The following is an 18227-nucleotide window of genomic DNA, read 5'->3' on the forward strand; positions in this document are numbered from 1 at the left end:
GGGACTTAGATTCCTGTAGACACGAGATTGGTCAGTGACATGGTACATATTAGAATCACCCCTGTGAGTCGGATGGCTGCTACTGTGTCAAGCATTATGCCATTGCCTGACTATATCACATCCTCCTAATGGAACTTTGGAGCTTAGGTGATGTGCTACCCCAGGGTAGGACCCAGGTTGGATTTGAACTTGGGCATTTTCTACTCCAAAGCCCCTCTCTCTCTTTCCACTCCACTGCTCAAGGTTGCTTCACAGGTTTTCCTTTAACCAAGATTATGAGAACAGAAGGGGTCTGTTTTGAAAGAAATGGTGTGGCCACTTGCAGAGCATTGCCGAGGCCTGAACAGTAAGACCAATACCTTAATCCTTCCACAGGTATCCCCATCCCCTGGATGGGGACTGTACCAGATTAGTGTCACTTCAACTGGATGCTCCCCATCTTTCAACAACGCCCCTCCCCCACCAAAAGGGAGAGGGCATCTGTCTGTACAGTGCTGCCTGCAGAAGAGTTGAGTGTCTTTCCCCGTGACCCCACTTACAGGTTTGTCTTTAGGAAATAACCAGATATGTGTGCCAACATTTATTATGTGTGGGTTTTCATTAGCAAGCATTACTTATCCCAGATACTGAGAAATGAGAAGCACACCAAATACTGGTCCGACTGATTCTAAGAAGAGGGCACATTCATACAAGTGGCTTTTAACAATCATATTGCAGAAGAGTATTTCATGACAAAGGGAAAGACTCACAGTAGGTTAAGTGAGAATAAAGGGCACAAATTAACAGTGGTTATCACTAGGTGGTGTGCTTGTGTGTGGGTTTTATCTTATTCTTTAAACCTGTCAGTATTTTCTACATTTTTAAAAAAAATTATTTATTTATTTATTTTCAATACTCTGTAAACATGCTTTTTTGACTGTGCCAGCCAGGCTGTCCCTCTGCATTGTTTTACAATGAGTGGTGTTACATCATCAGAGGGTTTTTTTTTTTTTTAATATTTATTTCTTTTTGACAGAGAGAGAAAGAGAGTGAGACAGAGCATGAGCAGGGGAGGGGCAGAGAGAGAGGGAGACAGAATCAAAAGCAGGCTCCAGGCTCTGAGCTGTCAGCACAGAGCCTGATGAGGGGCTTGGACCCATGAACCATAAGATCATGACCTGAGCCGAAGTCGGATACTCAGCCGACTGAGTCACCCAGGAGCCCCTCATCAGAGGGTTTTGAATGTAAGGTTGCACACAATAGTCAGTGCCCTATGGTACTGAGTGGGCACCAGGAGGACGGGGGAGTGGTCTCAAATGTGTCATCCTTGCCCTTGTCCTTGGTGATGCCTTCACATGTGGTCACTTTCCTCAGCTGTGCTACCTGGCACCTCACCTTGGCCATTTTCCTGCCATTGCTTGTTAGTTGGGATCAGTGACACCGCATCATCTGCCCTTTCTGCAGGCCATGTGGGGGCCTCCTGCAGACACCCGGCTTTGCCAGTTGATGAGTTAGTAAGGTGACTGCCTGGCCCCATTTCATCCTGTCTTGGAGAGTTGGAGGAGATGGGGCTGAATTCAAGAACAGGCCCTCCTGAACTGTTTCAAGGAAAAAAACCAGCTCATCATCAATGTCTTCTGGCCTGCCAGTTTCAAAACTTGGTGGATAGAAACCCACATTTCTTGCCGTCCCTCCCCCACCCCACCCCCACACCAAAGGACTCCATTTGGGTGTATCATCTGTTCCTCCAAAGAGTCCTAACATGAGTCTAGGAACCAATTCCTTTCCCCTGCCCCCTCCATGGGGCCGAGTATGGTGTGGGTGGGAGGGGATGGCATGCTGAATATAAGCCCTTGTAGGATTAAGTTGATTTGTGTGTGTGTGTGTGTGTGTGTGTGTGTGTGTGTGTGTGTATGTGTGTGTGTGTTTAAGTAGCTTCATGCCCAGACCAGAGCCCCCGCACAGGGCTTGAATTCACAACCCTGAGATCAAGACCTGAGTTGAGATCAAGAGTCAGACGCTTAACCAACTGAGCCACGCAGGCACCCCTAAATTGATTTCTTTTAGCCTACATATCCTACTTACAGATCTGTTCTGACTTCTGGAGACCCTGAATAATAAAACAGGAAGTCAAGGAGTTTACCTTTAGCAATAATAATAACAATGCACATTGCCTTTGCTGTGTACAGGAGACTTTCCCATGAGAAAGTCACATTCAGCAGCAATGGGAGCATTTCTCAGCAGCCGAGGGACCTCATCACTTATGCCTGCACCTTTCAACAGTTAAGGTCTGGTGTCTCACCCTGGCCATCAAGGCCTCTCTAGTCTCATTCTTCCCGGACCTCACAGACGTGTGCCCTGTGCTCTCCCACCTCTGGGCTTCTGCATCTCTGGTTCTGCCCTCCCCGGCTGGTTTCCCTGCCTGGTCAAGGGTCAGCTGAGGCCCACTTCCCGCAGGAAGTCTTTCTATGCCTGAATCGGGGCCAGCTCTTTCTCAGGTGTGTCTCTTCCCGCATCCTGCTCCCCATCTGTCTGGTGAGGGTCTGGCTGTTCCTGCATCACCTGCAAACTCCATGGGGTCAGGGACTCTGTCCTGTTGAGATTCACTACTGTTCCCCAGAGACCAGCACAGTGTGTAGCATGTAGCAGATATTCAAATCATTGTTAAGTGGAATCTAATGGAAATAAAACTTTTATTTCTGATAAGGCTGCCTGAGTAGAGCCCCACGTGTTGGCTTGTGCATCTGAAGTTCCTGCTGGGTTAATGGGGGAGTGGAAGCCGTTTATTATTACTTTATAAACAGGCTTGTTGTAGTAGGGATCTTCTTCAGTGTGGAAGGGGTAAAGGAGAGAATAACAAAAGAGGTTTGGGGGAATAGGTTGAGGACTAGGAGTCTGGATATAGGTTTTGCCCTTGGAAATGGAGTACTGCATAGGCTACCTGTTCTTTGAACAAGGAACAGGTGGGTAATGAGGCACTGGGTTTGGGGTCGAAGAGTCCCTTTAAAGTTGTAGTGGAATGAAGTTGCAGCTGTTGAAATGAAAGTTAGTTTGCTCAAGATGCTTAGTTTCTGGCCCCAAGGGCAGGCTGTCGGCCAGGAAGAGGCCACCCAGCACTAGGAGGCTGAGTGCCTGCAACAATACACAGGGGCTTCTGTGAAGAGTCTCAGCTTTGCTGGAGCAGTTCTGAACACCTCCCATGGGGCCTGGGGGCCTGGGCTGTGAGGTTGGCTTCGCAGAGGCTGCTGTCAGGACATTTGCCTCCCAGTGAGCCTTCACCAGCCCCCTCTTCCTGTGAATGAGGGGGTGGTGGTTAGAGACCGAAGGGGTCCACTCAGAGGCTGTTCTTGTCATTTAACGGAAGGTCAGTCTGGCAAGAGCCATAATTATTGGGCTGACCCTCTTTTCTCTGACCTGGGGGCTGGCTTCACTTTTTCAGTTTCTTCATCTGAGAAGTGGGCCCACACAACTCTTATACCTCAGGAGGCTGTTGTGAATGTTAAAATAGATCAAGCACTTAAAAGGCACACCTGGATTATGAGAGCAACTAATGAATTTTCGATTTTTATCACGATGGTTTACTTTTATAAGAGCCATACAGTGTATGGCATTTTTTTTTCACGAGAGAGAGAAAGAGAGAACAAGTAGGGGAGAGGGGCAGAGGGAGAGAGAGCGAGCCAGCCTTAAGCAAGCTCCACGCTCAGCTTGGAACTGGACACAGGGCTCCATCCCAAGACCCTGGGATCACAGACCTGAGATGAAATGAAGAACTGGACACTCAACCAAATGAGCCACCCAGACATCCCTGTAGGGCAGTCTTTGTATCTCCCCCCCCCCCCCCGCCCCCAATTTATTTTGAGAAAGAGACACAGAGAGAGAGAGAACGAGCATGCGCGGGGAGGGGGCGGGGGCGGAGGCGGAGGGGCTGTCCGCACAGCCAGCGGAGCTCGAACTCACAAACCGTGAGATCATGACCTCAGCCCAAACCAAGAAGCTGGCGCTTAACCAGCCGAGACACCCAGGCGCCCCCATTCTTTATATTTCTGATTGTATGGGATCCTGAGGGCCGCAGGCGGTTATCTACTGAATGAATGAATGCAGAAAATAGTTTTAGTTGGATTCCCACGTCTATTTCCGCACGGTGACCCAGGCCACTGCAGGCTGCTGCTCTTTCTGGCTCAGCACCCGCCCACAAACCCCGCGATTCCTGAGGGCTTGGTGGCGCGGGGATTCGCGCAGCTCTGGCTCGTCCTCATTCTGACCCTCACAGTCCAGGAAAGGGAGGCTTGGACAAGACCCGACGCGCCCCAGGTCAGCCTAGCAGCGGGGTGGGGGCTCCACGCACAGGCTCCGGCCCTCGCCGTCAGGGCAGCCCCCTAAGTCGCCACAGTCCCCTGCTGCTCCGATACTTAACCCCGTGAGCCTACCCTGGGCTGGCCGCAGCGCCTTCACCGCAAGAGCTGGGGCCGGGAGGCACACCCCTTCCCCGACGCTGTAAATTCTCTCCGCCAGGGTCTGGATTAGGTGGCGGGGGGGAATGCCTCAGGGCCCAGATCCCTCCCCAGTCTTCTCAGGGACCCCGGCGGGGCTAGCGGAGGGGGAGTGCCGAGCAGCAGCCGGGCGTGACTGTGTCCGGGTCCCGCGCCACCCGGCTCCGGCGCCAGAGGGGGTCCCCCGCCCGCCTCCCGCCCACGTGGCCGGCCCGGGCTCCCCGCCCCCGGCCCCGCCCCGCCCGGGGGAGCGGCCCCCGCAGCAGCCGCCACCGCCGCGGTCGCCGCGGTGCGCTCTCCCGCTCCTCTGGGCCGAGCCAGCGCTGAGCACCGAGGTGAGTGAGGGCTGCTGGCCGCGAACCCCGCCCCTCCGCTAGACCCTCCCTGGCTGGACACCCCTGCTAGGCGCCCGGGAGCGGGCACTTTCCGGGGCTGGCTCCTCCCCTGCCTTAACCCACAACCCCGAGCTGGACCCCCACCCCCCACCTCCGGGTCGCCCCCACCCGTCCCGGTGCCCGAAGCGGACTCGGCGCGCTGTCCGGTCCCGGCGCATTCGGAGCGCACTCGGGTGCCTGGGCGCGGCGCAGGTAGGCAGCGCCACCGCCACTCCGGACCGGCGGCCGCTCGCGCCGGAGACCCTGACTTTGGTGCTGGGAGCTCTTAGGCGAACGTTCCCAGAGCCACTTCCGGGGAGGGAGGCGCCACCTGTCCTTTTCCTTGGTGTCTTCTCCAGCCTTGGTGGGTCGCCCACAGGTCAGCGTCGCGTCGGGCGCTGCTGGTAGTGGCTCGCGGGGCTGCCGGTCACTTCGCCGCGAGGAACGCGGCTCTGGACGCGCAGGGCGGCGGCCGCGGTTCCGGGACCGCCCGGCCCGTGTGCTGGCGGCTGCATCTTTTAAATAGCGCGGCCAGAGGACCGTGAGGTAGAGGCGAGGGAAGCGGACCCCAAGGGGTTAGGGTGAATCTCGGTGCCTCATAGCCAGAGGCCGGTGAGCATTTTCTGAGTGTGGAAGTTGGCCGAGCCCGGTGGAACTGGATGCCTTTGGGCTTTGCCACGGGGTAGAGCTGCGCTTTGCACTGTCAGCCTCAACATGGGCTTGAACAGTGCTGAAACAGAGCGACTTGTTCCTAGAGGACTCTTTCCCCCTTTAATGCCTGAACCCGGCTTGCTTCCAGCCCTGGGCAAAGATGTGAGAACTGCCAAACGGTAGTTGTCCTGGATGCACCCGCAGAAACTTATTTTACAGCATTTCAGGCACAACACAAGGTATAACTGTGTTTTTTCTTGGTTGGGGTGTGGAAGCAGAAAGCTTTTCTGTGTCTCTGTCTTAGCTGTATAGTCTCAGGCAAGTTACTTCACCCATCTGTGCCTTAGTTTTCTCATCTGTAAAATGAGGATAATAGTACAAATGCTAAAGTGTTATGTGAGGTGAAAGTTCTTAGAATTGTACCTTGTATCAAGGTAAGCTCTACTCGCTTTAGTTGTTTTGGGCTGCAAAATCCTTGGGCTTTGCAGTAATGTTTCCTATGGTTAAGCAGCCTTTTACAAAACGTGTCTCAGAAGACGAGATTAGAGATGACCTTTGTCAAGGACACTGCTGAGAAATGGGGTCTCAGACCTTCTCTGGAAGCTCTAGAGTGTGACTGGATATTTGCCTCACTGAGGGGGAGTGAATAAGGTTCCATGGGAATTCCTTCAGTTCTCAGGCCCCCTGATAGGCTGATACTGTCTCATCTCTGTGAGTGTGGGAGTGTAGTTAGGGGCCCAAAGACCTGCTCTTGTCCCCTCCCCTCCACTCACTAACCTCTAGCAGATTGTCCCTCCAGTGGAGCCTGCACCAGTTTAGCATCTTTTGGTGGTAGTAACCACAGATGGGAGTCCTGAGCCTGGGGCTCCAGGAATCTTCTGACACGTACATGAGATGCTTGGAGCACAGGTGTGTATTTTTCCAGAGAGTTCTCTCTTCATCATTTTCTGCAAAAAGCCTGCACCCCACAAAAGGGGATCCTGAATTGCTGGTGGGGAGATTCTTACCTCTTGTACGGCCGAGTTCTTACTCTCTTGCAGGCCCGAGTTCTTACGGTGTCAAGATGTCAACATTACCTGTGTCTCCTAGAGGTAGAAGTGTACACGTGTTCCTTCGTGCCCTTACTCAGGGCACACCTTCCAGTGGAAAATTCAAGTCTGCCTTGACTTGAGAAGATCTGATAAAGAAGTCAATTGGGGAAAGGAGAAGGCAAGCTGAGGGAGCAGAGATTGTTGGCCTGTCGTGGGGCTGTTAGGATGGGATGCAGTTCATAAAATTTGATTTCAAGTTGTCAGGAGACTCCTCAGGGCCTTTGCACATGCTCTTCCTGTTGCGGAGCACACTCTTCTACCACTCTTCTCATGTCCGGCAGTATCTTGTCCTTTAGCTTGGATGTCTTCTCTATAGAGGTGGTTTCCTTGACCACTCTGTTCAAAGCAGCCCCTCCCCCATCAGTATTTATCACATTATCCCATTGTATTTTATTCATGGAGCGTACCTGAAATGTTCATAGTCGTGTATCTATTTATGGGTTTATTGTCTGCCTCCACACAGGAGAATGCAGACTCCAAGAGCGTAGAGGTATTGCCCTCTTTACCACTGAACTCTGGCCCCTGACACACAGTAGATGCTTTATAAATGTTCCTTAGTGACAGAATGAATGAGCATCCCCTGAGTGAAGTGAGGTGAGTAAGAGCTTTTTTTTTGTTTTGTTTTTCTTAAGTAGGTTGTATGCCCAACATGGGCCTCGAACTCACAACCCAGAGATCAAGAGTCACACGCTCTTCTGACCAAGCCAGCCAGGTTTAATTAACTAAAAAAATTAATCCTTGGATGCATTATCTTAATGGTGTGTACAAATATTGTCTGATTCATATCACTTTGCACAGGTTGAAACTTGAGTGACAATGAAACGCTTGTATATATGATTCTAATTAATGCACATTCCTGCGTGGGAGATCGCCCATGTGGTGGGTAGAGTGGGGTCTTCTGTGGAGAGGTTTGGAGATAAGCTTTGCCTTCTCCTTCACTGTAGTGAAAACTGTTCATTCAGTTATGAAAATGGGTACACTTTTTTGTAAAAAAAAGATCGAAGATTATAGTTATTTGGAATCCTATCTGCACATGTGCCTTATCCCCTTAGCTCAGCTCATTCACTCCATTTATTCAAGAACCATTTATGGAGGGAGGGCTTGGAGACTGGCCACAGAGCAGTCAAGATTGGCAGTGTTCCTCCATTATGGTGTTACATCCCGTGGGCAGAGATGGACAGTCGACAACTAGGTCTATAATATGATATCAGGGAGTGTGGTCAGTGTAATAAACAAGATGAAGCTGGATGGGATCCACTCACCCAGAGTGAGTGGGGTGGAGGCAGCATTGGTTTAGGTCAGGGATGGTTTCTCTGAGGAAGCAATTCAAACAGAAACCTAGATGAATGTGGGGTGTGGCTATCTGGGGGAAGACAGTTCTATGTGTGTGGACCCCAAGGTTGTGGTTGAATTCCTGGCTTGGCCAGTCAGCTCTTGAGCCCTGGACATGGGCTGTCTCACTGGGGAAGGGGGAGGGGAAATGAGACATTGTGGGCAGAACCTCCATCACCTCCTCCCCAGATCCTAGCAGGTGGCTGGAGTAAGATCTCAACACTGTGTGCTCTCATGGTTGACCAGAAGGCTTGTGCCTTCCTTTCCAGAGGTACCTGGAGTAATGGTGTTTCCTGAAACTGCCACCTGGGCGATGAGTATAAGCCTTGGGGGGCAATGCTAGAAGTACAAACCTACACGTAGTAAGACTTGCTTCATTTCACCTGCCCTCGCCATGGACTGCCTCCTCTTTTGTGCCATTTGGTTACAAACATCTCATCACCTACAGGGAACCATCTAGAAGGAAAGTAGTTACTTAGCAAAGCTTTGATGGAAAAAAACAAAGTGATGAAAATGTATAGGATCATAGACCAGGAGATGTATGCTTCCCATTCTCCCCATTGAGTGGTTGATTGGTTGGTCATTTGATGTTATTTAACAAAGCATAAAGGAGGTATGACAGGGAGGGTTCTTGGAAAAAGTGATATCTAAGAAAAGAAAGGGATGGCTACAAGTCACTTCTGTTGGGGATTGGCGGGGGGTGGGGGATGGAAGGAAGAGGGAAGAGCATGTGCAAAGGTCCAGATAAAGAGGTACCAGCTCTCAGATGATGCCAGATCCTCATTGGTTATGGCAGCGTGTGTGCACATATGTTGGAGTATTCTGTGGAAAAGGAACTGACGTACCAGTGCTCAGTAAATGCCAGTTGATGTGAAAGGCCGTGCCTTGTGCTATTGGGCTCTACACTGACATCCTCATGTATTATCTAAAACTGTCCTGTGGCACATGCCCTCTTAGTATCCCCATCTTCCTGACCAAGAAAGCAAGGTGGGAAGTGGAATAACTTGCCAACTGTGTCTTTCTGGAACTCTGTTCAGTTGTATCAGGGAAGGTGGAGATGAGGGGGATCTTCCCAGAAGATTGATTCAGTGATGTCAAGAGAGAGAGATGCTTTTAAATATCACTGACAGGCCTTGCTTTGGTGCACAGCGCTGTGGAATGTCAGCTCTGGGATCGCAAAGGCTGCTCCCGGCCAACCGCCCAGTCTCTGGCATGGTGAGGATTTGTTGGGATGTTAAGTGGATCCCCAGGGTCTCTGGTGGCCACGGAGCAATGAGACTGGAGGAGGCCATTGCCTTATTTCCCCAGGAGTCTCCTGACTTTTCTAAAGTGGACCCACAAGTCAGGACAGAGCTGGACATGGGTCCCAAGTCAAAGCTGAGTGCTCCAGAAAGAGAGGCTGGGGTCCTTGGCTGGAGCTGAAAGACAAAGGAGGCAGTTTGGTGCCTTGTGTGGCTCAGCTAGCTAAAGATCAAATTAGTTATTTAACAGTCCAACTTAGTTCTTTGTCCAATCTGCCACCTCTACTTCCACACAGCATATGATAACTTTATAGGTTGGGGTTTGCTGCTCCTGCTGATAGAACCCCAAGCCCTGAATTCATCTTCAATTCTGAGCTTACTATTTTCCTGGAAGCTGGGGTGGTGATGCAGGGCAGTGGGTGACTTGAAGGCAAATTGACATGTCCGGAAGTGGTGGAGGTGATGGTCGGGGTCCTGTGTTCCAGTCTCAGCTCCGGCATTGCATTAGTAGCAAAGTGACCTCAGGCAAGGTGCCTAACCTCTGCAAACCTTGGTTTCCTCCTCTGCGAATGGGGACAGTGGTTGGCTGTACCTTATGGGTTTGCTGTGGGGATTAAGTGAGAAGATATGTGCAGGGAGCATATTCCTATCACAGCCTCTGTGCAGGAAAGGCTGGCTGTGGTCATTATCTGGTGACCTAAAACGGACACACATCACTCCGTCACTACTTTGTGCTCTGAAAGGTTTGCTCAAACACACAGAGAGTTCTTCATTCAGATTTGGGGACCTCACCAGGGACAGGTGCTATCCTTTCTGGAGACAATTATATTAGGAGCCAAATCCGGATAGTGGAGTTGAGGGTAAATTTATTGTGAGACAGAGGTCAGGTGTGAAATGCCATGAGATGCCCTGCCCACCGAGCGCACCCTCCCCTCCTGTGGTCTCTCCCAGGCCTCCCCCTACAGTGGTGGCTTCCATGTACCCATGACCCTCAGAACCTGGCTGCTTCAATGGACTGTTCTGGTGTATCGTCATCACACCCCACCCCAGGTCACCTGCTAGACCCTCCAATGGAGCTGAACCCAACAGCCCCCCAAATACCCTAGAGGCTTTTCAACATTAACAGCTTTGCATCCACTGTTCCTACTACTGGGAGTGCTCTTTCACTCTTATCCACGTTCAGAATCTCCCACACTGCCCAGCTCCAATGGCCTTTTCCCTCTTTCCTTCCCCTTTGACTAGAAAAAGAAATGCTGTTTTGTACAAGAAAGGCTGGTTATATTCTTTGCATATACAAATGCAAACAAATCAGAAATTGTAGAGTAAAAAATTAAATTGTGCCTCCCCCATCCCTGGCTTGCTTCCAGAGAGAACATTTATGGTCAGCTGACTGTATATTTTTCTTGTTTTGATGTACAGGTGTGTGTACCTGTGCATATCTTTAAAAACCAACATAATGGGCTCATTTTATATGTATTGTTCTCCAATGAGATTTACCTCATTTGACCACATGTCCAAGAGCACTTTCTCTGTTCATATGCATTTCCTCTCTTTTCACACCCCCCCACCAAGAGAGGAGAGTACAAGTTTGTATGGACATATATTTTCAGTTCTCTTGGGTATATACCTCCAGTGGGATTGCGGGTCATATGGTAACTCTATGTTTACATTTTGGAGGACTGCCAAACTGTTTTCCAAAATGGCAGCACCATTTTGCAGTCCCACTAGTAGTGTTTGAGGGTTCTGATTACTCCACATCGTCATCAACACTTGTTACTGTCCATCTTTTTTTATTACTGCCATCCTAGTATATATAAAGTGATATCTCATTGTGGTTTTGATTTTCATTTCCCTATAGCTAGTAGTGTTGAATTTTTTTTTTTAATTTTTTTTTTTTTTGAGAGAGAGCATGTGAGCAGTGGAGAGGCAGAGAGAGAGGGGGACAGAGGATCTGAAGCGGGCTCCGCACTGACAGCAGAGAGCCCAACATGGGGCTCGAACTCGTAAACTGTGAGATCATGACCTGAGCTGAAGTCAGTCGCTCAACCAACTGACCACCCAAGTACTCCGAACATCTTTTTTTTTTAAATTTTTTTAGAGCAGTTTTAGTTTAGTTTTGTTTTTTTAATAATAAAATTGAAAGGAAAGTACAGAGATTTCCTTTCTACTTCCTGTTCCCACACATCCGTAGCCTCTACCATTTATGAACATCACTCACCGGAATGGTACTTTTGGTACCAAGAATGAACCTACATTGACACATCATGGTCATCTAAGGCCCATAGTTTATCTAAGTGTTCACTCGTGGTGCTGTACTTTCAGTGGGTTTGGACCAATGTATAATGATAATTATAAACACAATGATAATATCATACAGAGTATTTTCACTGCCCCAAGAATCCTCTCTGCTCTGCCTATTCATCTCTACCCTCCTGCCCCCTACAACCACTGAGCTTTTTATTGTCTCCACAGTTTCCCCTTTTTTAAAATGTCATATAATTGGGACCAGACAGAATGTAGCAATTGGTTTCTTTCACTTAGTAACATGCATTTGAAGTTTCTCCCTGTCTTTTCATGGCTTGAGAGCTCATTTGTTTTTAGTGCTGCTTAGTATTTCATCATCCGGATGTACCAAGTCTATCCATTCACCTACTGAAGAACATTTTGGTTGCTTCTCAGCTTGGGCAGTTATGAATAAAGCTGCTTTAAATATTCATGTGCAGGTTTTTGTGTAGACATGAGTTTTCAACCCCTTAGGTAAATACTGGATTGTATGGTAAGAGTATATTTAGTTTTGTAAGAAACCCTCCAAACTGTCTTCCAAAGTGGCTGTACCATTTTGCATCCCCACCAACAATGAATGAAAGAGCTTCTGTTACTTTACATCCTTTGTCAGTGTTTGGTATGGTCAGTGTTTTGGATTTGGGCCTTTCTAATAGGTGTGGGGTGGTATCCTCATTGTTTTAATTTGCATTTCCCTGATGACATATGATGTGGAGGAGCATCTTTTCATATGTTTACTTGTCATCTGTATGTCTTCTTTGGTGAGGTGGCTATTATGGTCTTTGGCTCATTTTCAGTTCAGGTTGTTTGTTTTCTTATTGTTGAAGTTTAAGAGCTCTTTGCATGTTTTGGATAACAGTCCTTTATCAAATATATATTTCACAAATATTTTTTCCTAGTCTGTGGTGTGTCTTCTAATTCTCCTGGGATTATCTGTTGCAGAGCAGAAATTTTAAATTTTAGTGAAGTCCAGCTTATCAATTATTTCTTTCATGGATTGTGTTTTTGGCATTATAGCTGAAAAAGCATCACCATAGCCAAGGTCATCTAGGTTTTATCCAATGTTATCTTCTAGGAGTTTTATAGTTTTGCATTTTATATTTAGGTCTCTGATCCATTTTGAGTTAATTTTTGCAAAGGGCATAAGGTCTGTGTTTAGATTCATTGTTTTGCATGTGGATATCCACTTATTCCAGCACCATTTGTTGAAAAGATTATCTTTGCTCCATTGTTTTGCCTTTGCTCCTTTGTCAGAGATGAGCTGACTATATTTATGGGCTCTCTATTTTTTTCCATTGGTCTATTTGTCTATTATTTTGCTAATAGCACACTGTCTTGATTATTGTAGCTTTGTAATAAGTGTTGAAGTCAGGAAACTGCAGTCTTCTAACTTTGTTCTTCTTTAACATTGTGTTGGTTGAATATCTTTTCACTTTGGAGAAGTGTCTTTCCAGATCTTTTGCCAGTTTTTAAAACTTCGTTTGTCTTTTTATTATTGATTTGTAAGGGTTCTTTATATATTCTAAATTCGGTCCCTTATCAGATATATGATTTTTAAATATTTTCTCCTATTCTGTGGATTGTCTTTTTATTTTCTTGGTTGTGTTCCTTGAAGCCTAGGATTTTAAGTGTGGTGAAGTCCAATTTATCTATTTGTATTGTGTTGCTTATGCTTTTGGTGTAAATGTTTCTCTTTTTTTTTTTTAATTTTTTTTAACGTTTATTTATTTTTGAGACAGAAAGAGATAGAACATGAATGGGGGAGGGTCAGAGAGAGAGGGAGACACAGAATCCGAAACAGGCTCCAGGCTCTGAGCTGTCAGCACAGAGCCCGACACAGGGCTCGAACACACGAACTGCGAGATCGTGACCTGAGCTGAAGTCGGACGTTTAGCCGACTGAGCCATCCAGGCACCCCTAAATGTTTCTTAAGTATAACACCAAAAAGCATAAAGCATGAAGATTTATGCTGAAATTTTCTCCTAAGAGTTTTATAGTTTTTAGTCCTTAAGTTTAGGCCTTTGATCCAGTTTGGGTTAATTTTTATATGTGGTATGAAGTAGAGGTACAGCCTCACTGTTTTGCATGTGGAGATCCTGTTGTCCCAGAGCCGTTTGTTGGAAGGGCAGCCTTGTTGAAAATCAATTAGCCATCAATGTAAGTGTTTGTTTCTGCCTTCTTAATTCTGTTGCATTGACCTGTATGTAAATCTTTATGCCAGTACCACTGTCTTAGTTACTGCAGCTTTGTAGTAACTTTTGAGATCAAGAAGTATGAGTCTTCTCGCTTTGTCCTTTGTCATGATTGTTTTGGCTATTCTGGGTCCTCATATGAATTTTAGGACCAGCTTGTTAATTTTTGCAAAAAAGGCAGCTGAGATTTAATAGGGAGTCATTTGAATCAGAATGTCAGTGTGGAGTTTTGCGAGTTTATCCATATTAAGTTCAGATCCTGATGTATCACTCGCTCGTTGATGGGTTGACACTCAGGGTCCCATCCTTGACGCTGCAAAGACAAAGACCCAGGGACATCAGCATCTCTTTTTCTTATTGAGGTAAGTGACAAGTACAGGGTAGTGTCCAATCCAAGGCTGGAGACCTTGGATAAAACATTTAAGCCTTGAATGTGTGAAATGGGAGTAGATCTGGCACTGACCAAGCATATGGCAGACTCAGCTTCCTTGTATCTGAGGGTGTGATGGAGATCCATAGAGATCCTCCTTTATTGCCCTGCCTCCATGCTTGACAAGTGTGGTGAGAACTGGGGACACCCACAGCCCCAGAGGCACCAGGGAATGGTGGAGGGTATTAGAGTGAGGCCGTATTTTAGCTTCTTTTATTTGGCGGGCAAAGAGGTAGGATTTCATTGAAGGAAAAGGTTCTGCTGCTAAAGCAATTTTGCCTCCTCTCCCCAAACTGGCATCATGCTTTGAAGAATGGAATAAAAATAAGAAGGGAATACTATCACTTATTAGAAGATTAGTTTACACCTCTACCTGCACTTATGCATTCCAGATGTCATGCTTTGGCACAAGTCCACAATTGTATTCTTACAGAAGAAGAAAGAAAAAGTGAAGCACCGACGTGTGTGTCACTAGGAGTCTGGTTTTCTAGACTGCAGGAACAACCCGGGGCACTACAATGGGCAATGCAAACCCACGGTGCACCGCAGCGGGGGGCTAGGGGCTCCGTTTGAGACAAAATGGTGCTAATGTGTGTGAGAAGTTGGAGTTGTTTATCACAGCAATTTTAAAGAGTATTAATTTGGGCAGAGTTTTTGTTTGTTTCTGGAGGGGAAAAAGTTATATCCAATAGAAAGTATTTTGAGATCTTCAGATGCCAAGCTCCTTTAGGTTTAGCAGGTTCCCTTTACCCAACCTGTTAGAACAGGCAGTTCATAGGGATTTCATTCGCATTCGTTACTGAGGGGTGTGTGTGCACGCCTGTGCACATGGAAAGTTAGGGGAAAAACACAGTGATATAACCCAACCCCCAAACAAGGAAGCATGTGTCAGAGCTGAAGTTCCAGTCTCAGAAGATGCAGCCTAGGCGACCTTGAGTAACCTCTTTCTGTGACACATCTCCCAAGGGGGTGGGGGGAACTGTTTCTCTCCAGCAGGGCTTTAATTTTACAAAAGCCCTGTGCACTCAAGTGGTTTTCTTAACAGGTCACTCACATTTTGTACGTTCTCAGCTGGGCGGGGCCTCACTAGCCCTTGGCCAGCCTTGTGAGTCAGAGAATATTTAAATGACTGCCGAGGTCTTCCAGGAGAGAGAGCTGGCAAGTGAATCTAGGGAGGTGGAGTGACTCTTAAACAGCACTGCAGTGAATGAGTGGCAGAATCAATACCAGGGTCAGCAACCCTGTTTTATTACACTAGTAAAGAAAGTTGTATTATCTTTTCAAGTGAGATAATAATTATGATGCTACCAAATTCTATGGAGCACTTATTATATGGTGGAGTCTGGGCTTTCACACTTGCGTTTGACTGTGACACATTGTAAGAGATAAATCTAGGCTATAACCTGGGGGGGGTGTGTGTGTGTGTGTGTGTACACATGCATGCACACGAATGCATGCACATGCATATCTGAAACAAAAGTTTGGTGAGACAAGACTTACCTTATGTATGTTTAGTGTCCTCTGATAACTCTTTCCTACACTAGTGAATTTGTGCTTTAAAATTTTTTTTTTTAAGTTTATTTATTTATTTTGAGAGAGAAAGTGAGCACAAAGAAGGAGGGGAAGAGGGAGAAGGAGAGAGAGAGAATCTCAAGCAGGCTTCACACGGTCAGTGTGGAGCCTGATGCAGGGCTTGAACTCATGAACCATGAGGTCATGACCTGAGCTGAAGTCAAGAGCTAGACGCTTAACTGAGCTGTCCAGGCGCCCCTATGCTTTTTTTTTTAAATGATGGCTAAGAGACCACTAGATTTATTTCATAAATGGGTCAGAACTTACTGTTTGAAAAGCACTGTGCTAGACAGTTTGCTGTGTGTCTTACATGTACTATTTCATTTAACAACCTCAGGGAGAGGGTATTAATATCTCCATTTTCTGATGGGGAAACCAAGGTACAGAGAGATAACTTTCCTAGGGTCACACTGTGAATGAGTAGTGGAGCTGGGCTTGCACCCAAAAAGACTAAGTCCTGTTACAAGTTCATGGTGTGAACCCAGGTCAGGTATCTATCTCCTGTAACAATCAGTGGAGAAGGTATAATTTAATATCTAATGAGTTGCTGCATATTGAGAAGGTTGCCACAAAATGGATATAAAATTAATACCACTTTTTGACCTAAAGCTGCATTTAAAAACACATGTATCCACTATGATGGCTTGGATCAATACATAGACATATTATCCTTCCTAAGTTACTGTATTTTGTGGATTTTTTATTTTTATTTTCTTAGTCATCCGATGACTTGGAACTTCATGCAAGTCCAGATAATAAGGGATAATTTCTGATGGAAAGTCAGTTGTTTTGGGGGTATATTAGTCAGGAATCTCCAGAGAAACAAAACCAACATACTTACATATAAATTATATACATAAATATATATATATACACACACACACACATATATATATAATACCACAGTATGTATAATATAAAAGTATATATTATATAAAGATATATAATGTGTACATATATAATGTGTATGTATATAATTTATAATGATATATGTTGTATAATATGTGTTATAAACAGGATGTCTTCTCTGTCTCTGTCGATATATATCTCATACAGAGCGAGAGAGAGAGAGAGAGGGAGAAAGAGATATATTTATTTTAAGGAGGTGGTGATTCCTCTATGTGATTGTGGAGGCTTGACAGGTTTGAAATTTGCAGAGTAGGGGCGCCTGGGTGGCTCAGTCAGTTGAGCATCTGACTTCAGCTGAGGTCATGATCTCATGGTTCATGGGTTCGAGCCCTGTGTCAGGCTCTGTGCTGACAGTGTGAAGCCTGATTGGGATTCTCTCTCTCCCTCTCCCTCTTCCTATACCCATTTGTGTTCTCTCTCTCAAAAATAAATAAACATTAAAATCTGCAGAGTAGGTTGGCAGGCTAGAGACTCAGGGAAGAGTGGCCATTCAAGTTCAAAGGCAGTCTGTTGTCAGAATTCCTTCTTGCTAGGGGAGGTCAGTCTTTGTTCTATGAAGGCCTTCAACTGATTGGATCAGGCCCAGCCAAATTATGAAGAACAATTTGTTTTACTCAAAGTCTACTGATTTAAATGTTAATTTCATCTAAAAAAATACCTGACCCTTCACAGAAACTTCTAGAATAATTTTTAATGTTTATTTATTTTTGAGAGAGAAGGGGGGGGAGAGAGAGAGAGAGAGAGAGAGGGAGAGAGAGAGAGAGAGAGAGAACAAGTGGGGGAGGGGCAGACAGCGAGGGAGACACAGAATCCAAAGCAGGTTCTAAGCTCCGAGCTGTCAGCACAAAGCCCAACACAGGGCTTGAACCCATGAACCACGAAATCATGACCTGAGCTGAAGACAGACACTTAACCAATTGAGCCACCAGGCACCCCTAGAATAACTTTTGATCAATATCTGGGCACTGTGGTCTAGACAAGTTGACACATAAAATTAAGCATAATAGGGAGTAAGATACTGTTTGAAGTTGTTCAGAAGAAAGGAAAAATACAGTGGGAAGCGGGACTGTCATATTGTTACAAATAGGAGGGCATTTCAGAAAGAACTCCCTCTCCCATGATTGATTGCCAATTAAGCCCGTCCCTGGTTCCCATGCAGTTATGGGAGCACAGCATGGGTTGGCGGATGGGAGGGGGTAGCAGGTGCAGATTTTCTTGCTTTGACTTGAATGGATTTTTCTGACATTTCTTTTTTAGACCAGAGACCTGAGAGTTCATGGCCCTAAGTAAATAGAGCCATTTATCTCCAGCCAGCGGGTGCTTGTTCAGTGGATTTTTCTGTAGGGACTGTGTGTGCTGATGTAGCATTTGTATCTCAGCCTAAACTTGGAAGACTTTGCTCCCCTCTCGGATGCCTCAAGCTACCAAGTAACCTATGGGTCACTGGCCACAGGAACTACCTGGGGCTGTTTGGGTGGGAACTCAGGCTGTATATGAGAACATGGTTATCGAGACAATATTAAATTTATTATCTTTTTCATTTTCTCTTATTTTTTATTAAGGTATAATTAAGGTATAAAATAGATTCTTTTAAAGTGTGTGACTTAGTAGTTTTTAGTATAGTCACAAAATTGGGCAGCCATTACAACTATTTAATTCCAAAACATTTTCATCAGCCCAGAA

General features: G+C 46.4%; 2 protein-coding genes across 5 annotated transcripts in view; one reads left to right on the forward strand and one right to left on the reverse strand.

Moving 5' to 3' along the window:
- Positions 1–4059: 4059 nt before the first annotated feature.
- Positions 4060–18227, forward strand: part of ARHGEF3 (Rho guanine nucleotide exchange factor 3) — a 313773-nt gene continuing 299605 nt past the window's right edge. For 2 of the 4 annotated variants that reach the window (XR_009260854.1, XM_058726482.1), the window contains exon 1: positions 4060–4290. Coding sequence is in view for 2 of the 4 variants with exons in the window: in XM_058726482.1 (XP_058582465.1) it covers positions 4075–4290 (216 nt within the window). In the remaining 2 variants the exon portion in view is untranslated. Of the gene's footprint in view, positions 4291–4708; positions 4805–5671; positions 5734–18227 lie in introns of those variants that run through there. The other 2 variants (XM_058726485.1, XM_058726483.1) reach the window with 2 other exon arrangements.
- Positions 8705–9278, reverse strand: SPATA12 (spermatogenesis associated 12). The gene is given in 4 exon segments (XM_058723449.1): positions 8705–8944; positions 8946–9004; positions 9007–9161; positions 9163–9278. Coding segments are annotated over 4 exon segments (570 nt in total).

The sequence above is a fragment of the Neofelis nebulosa genome, chromosome 4, assembly GCF_028018385.1.
Source record: "Neofelis nebulosa isolate mNeoNeb1 chromosome 4, mNeoNeb1.pri, whole genome shotgun sequence".
Lineage (NCBI taxonomy): Eukaryota > Metazoa > Chordata > Mammalia > Carnivora > Felidae > Neofelis > Neofelis nebulosa.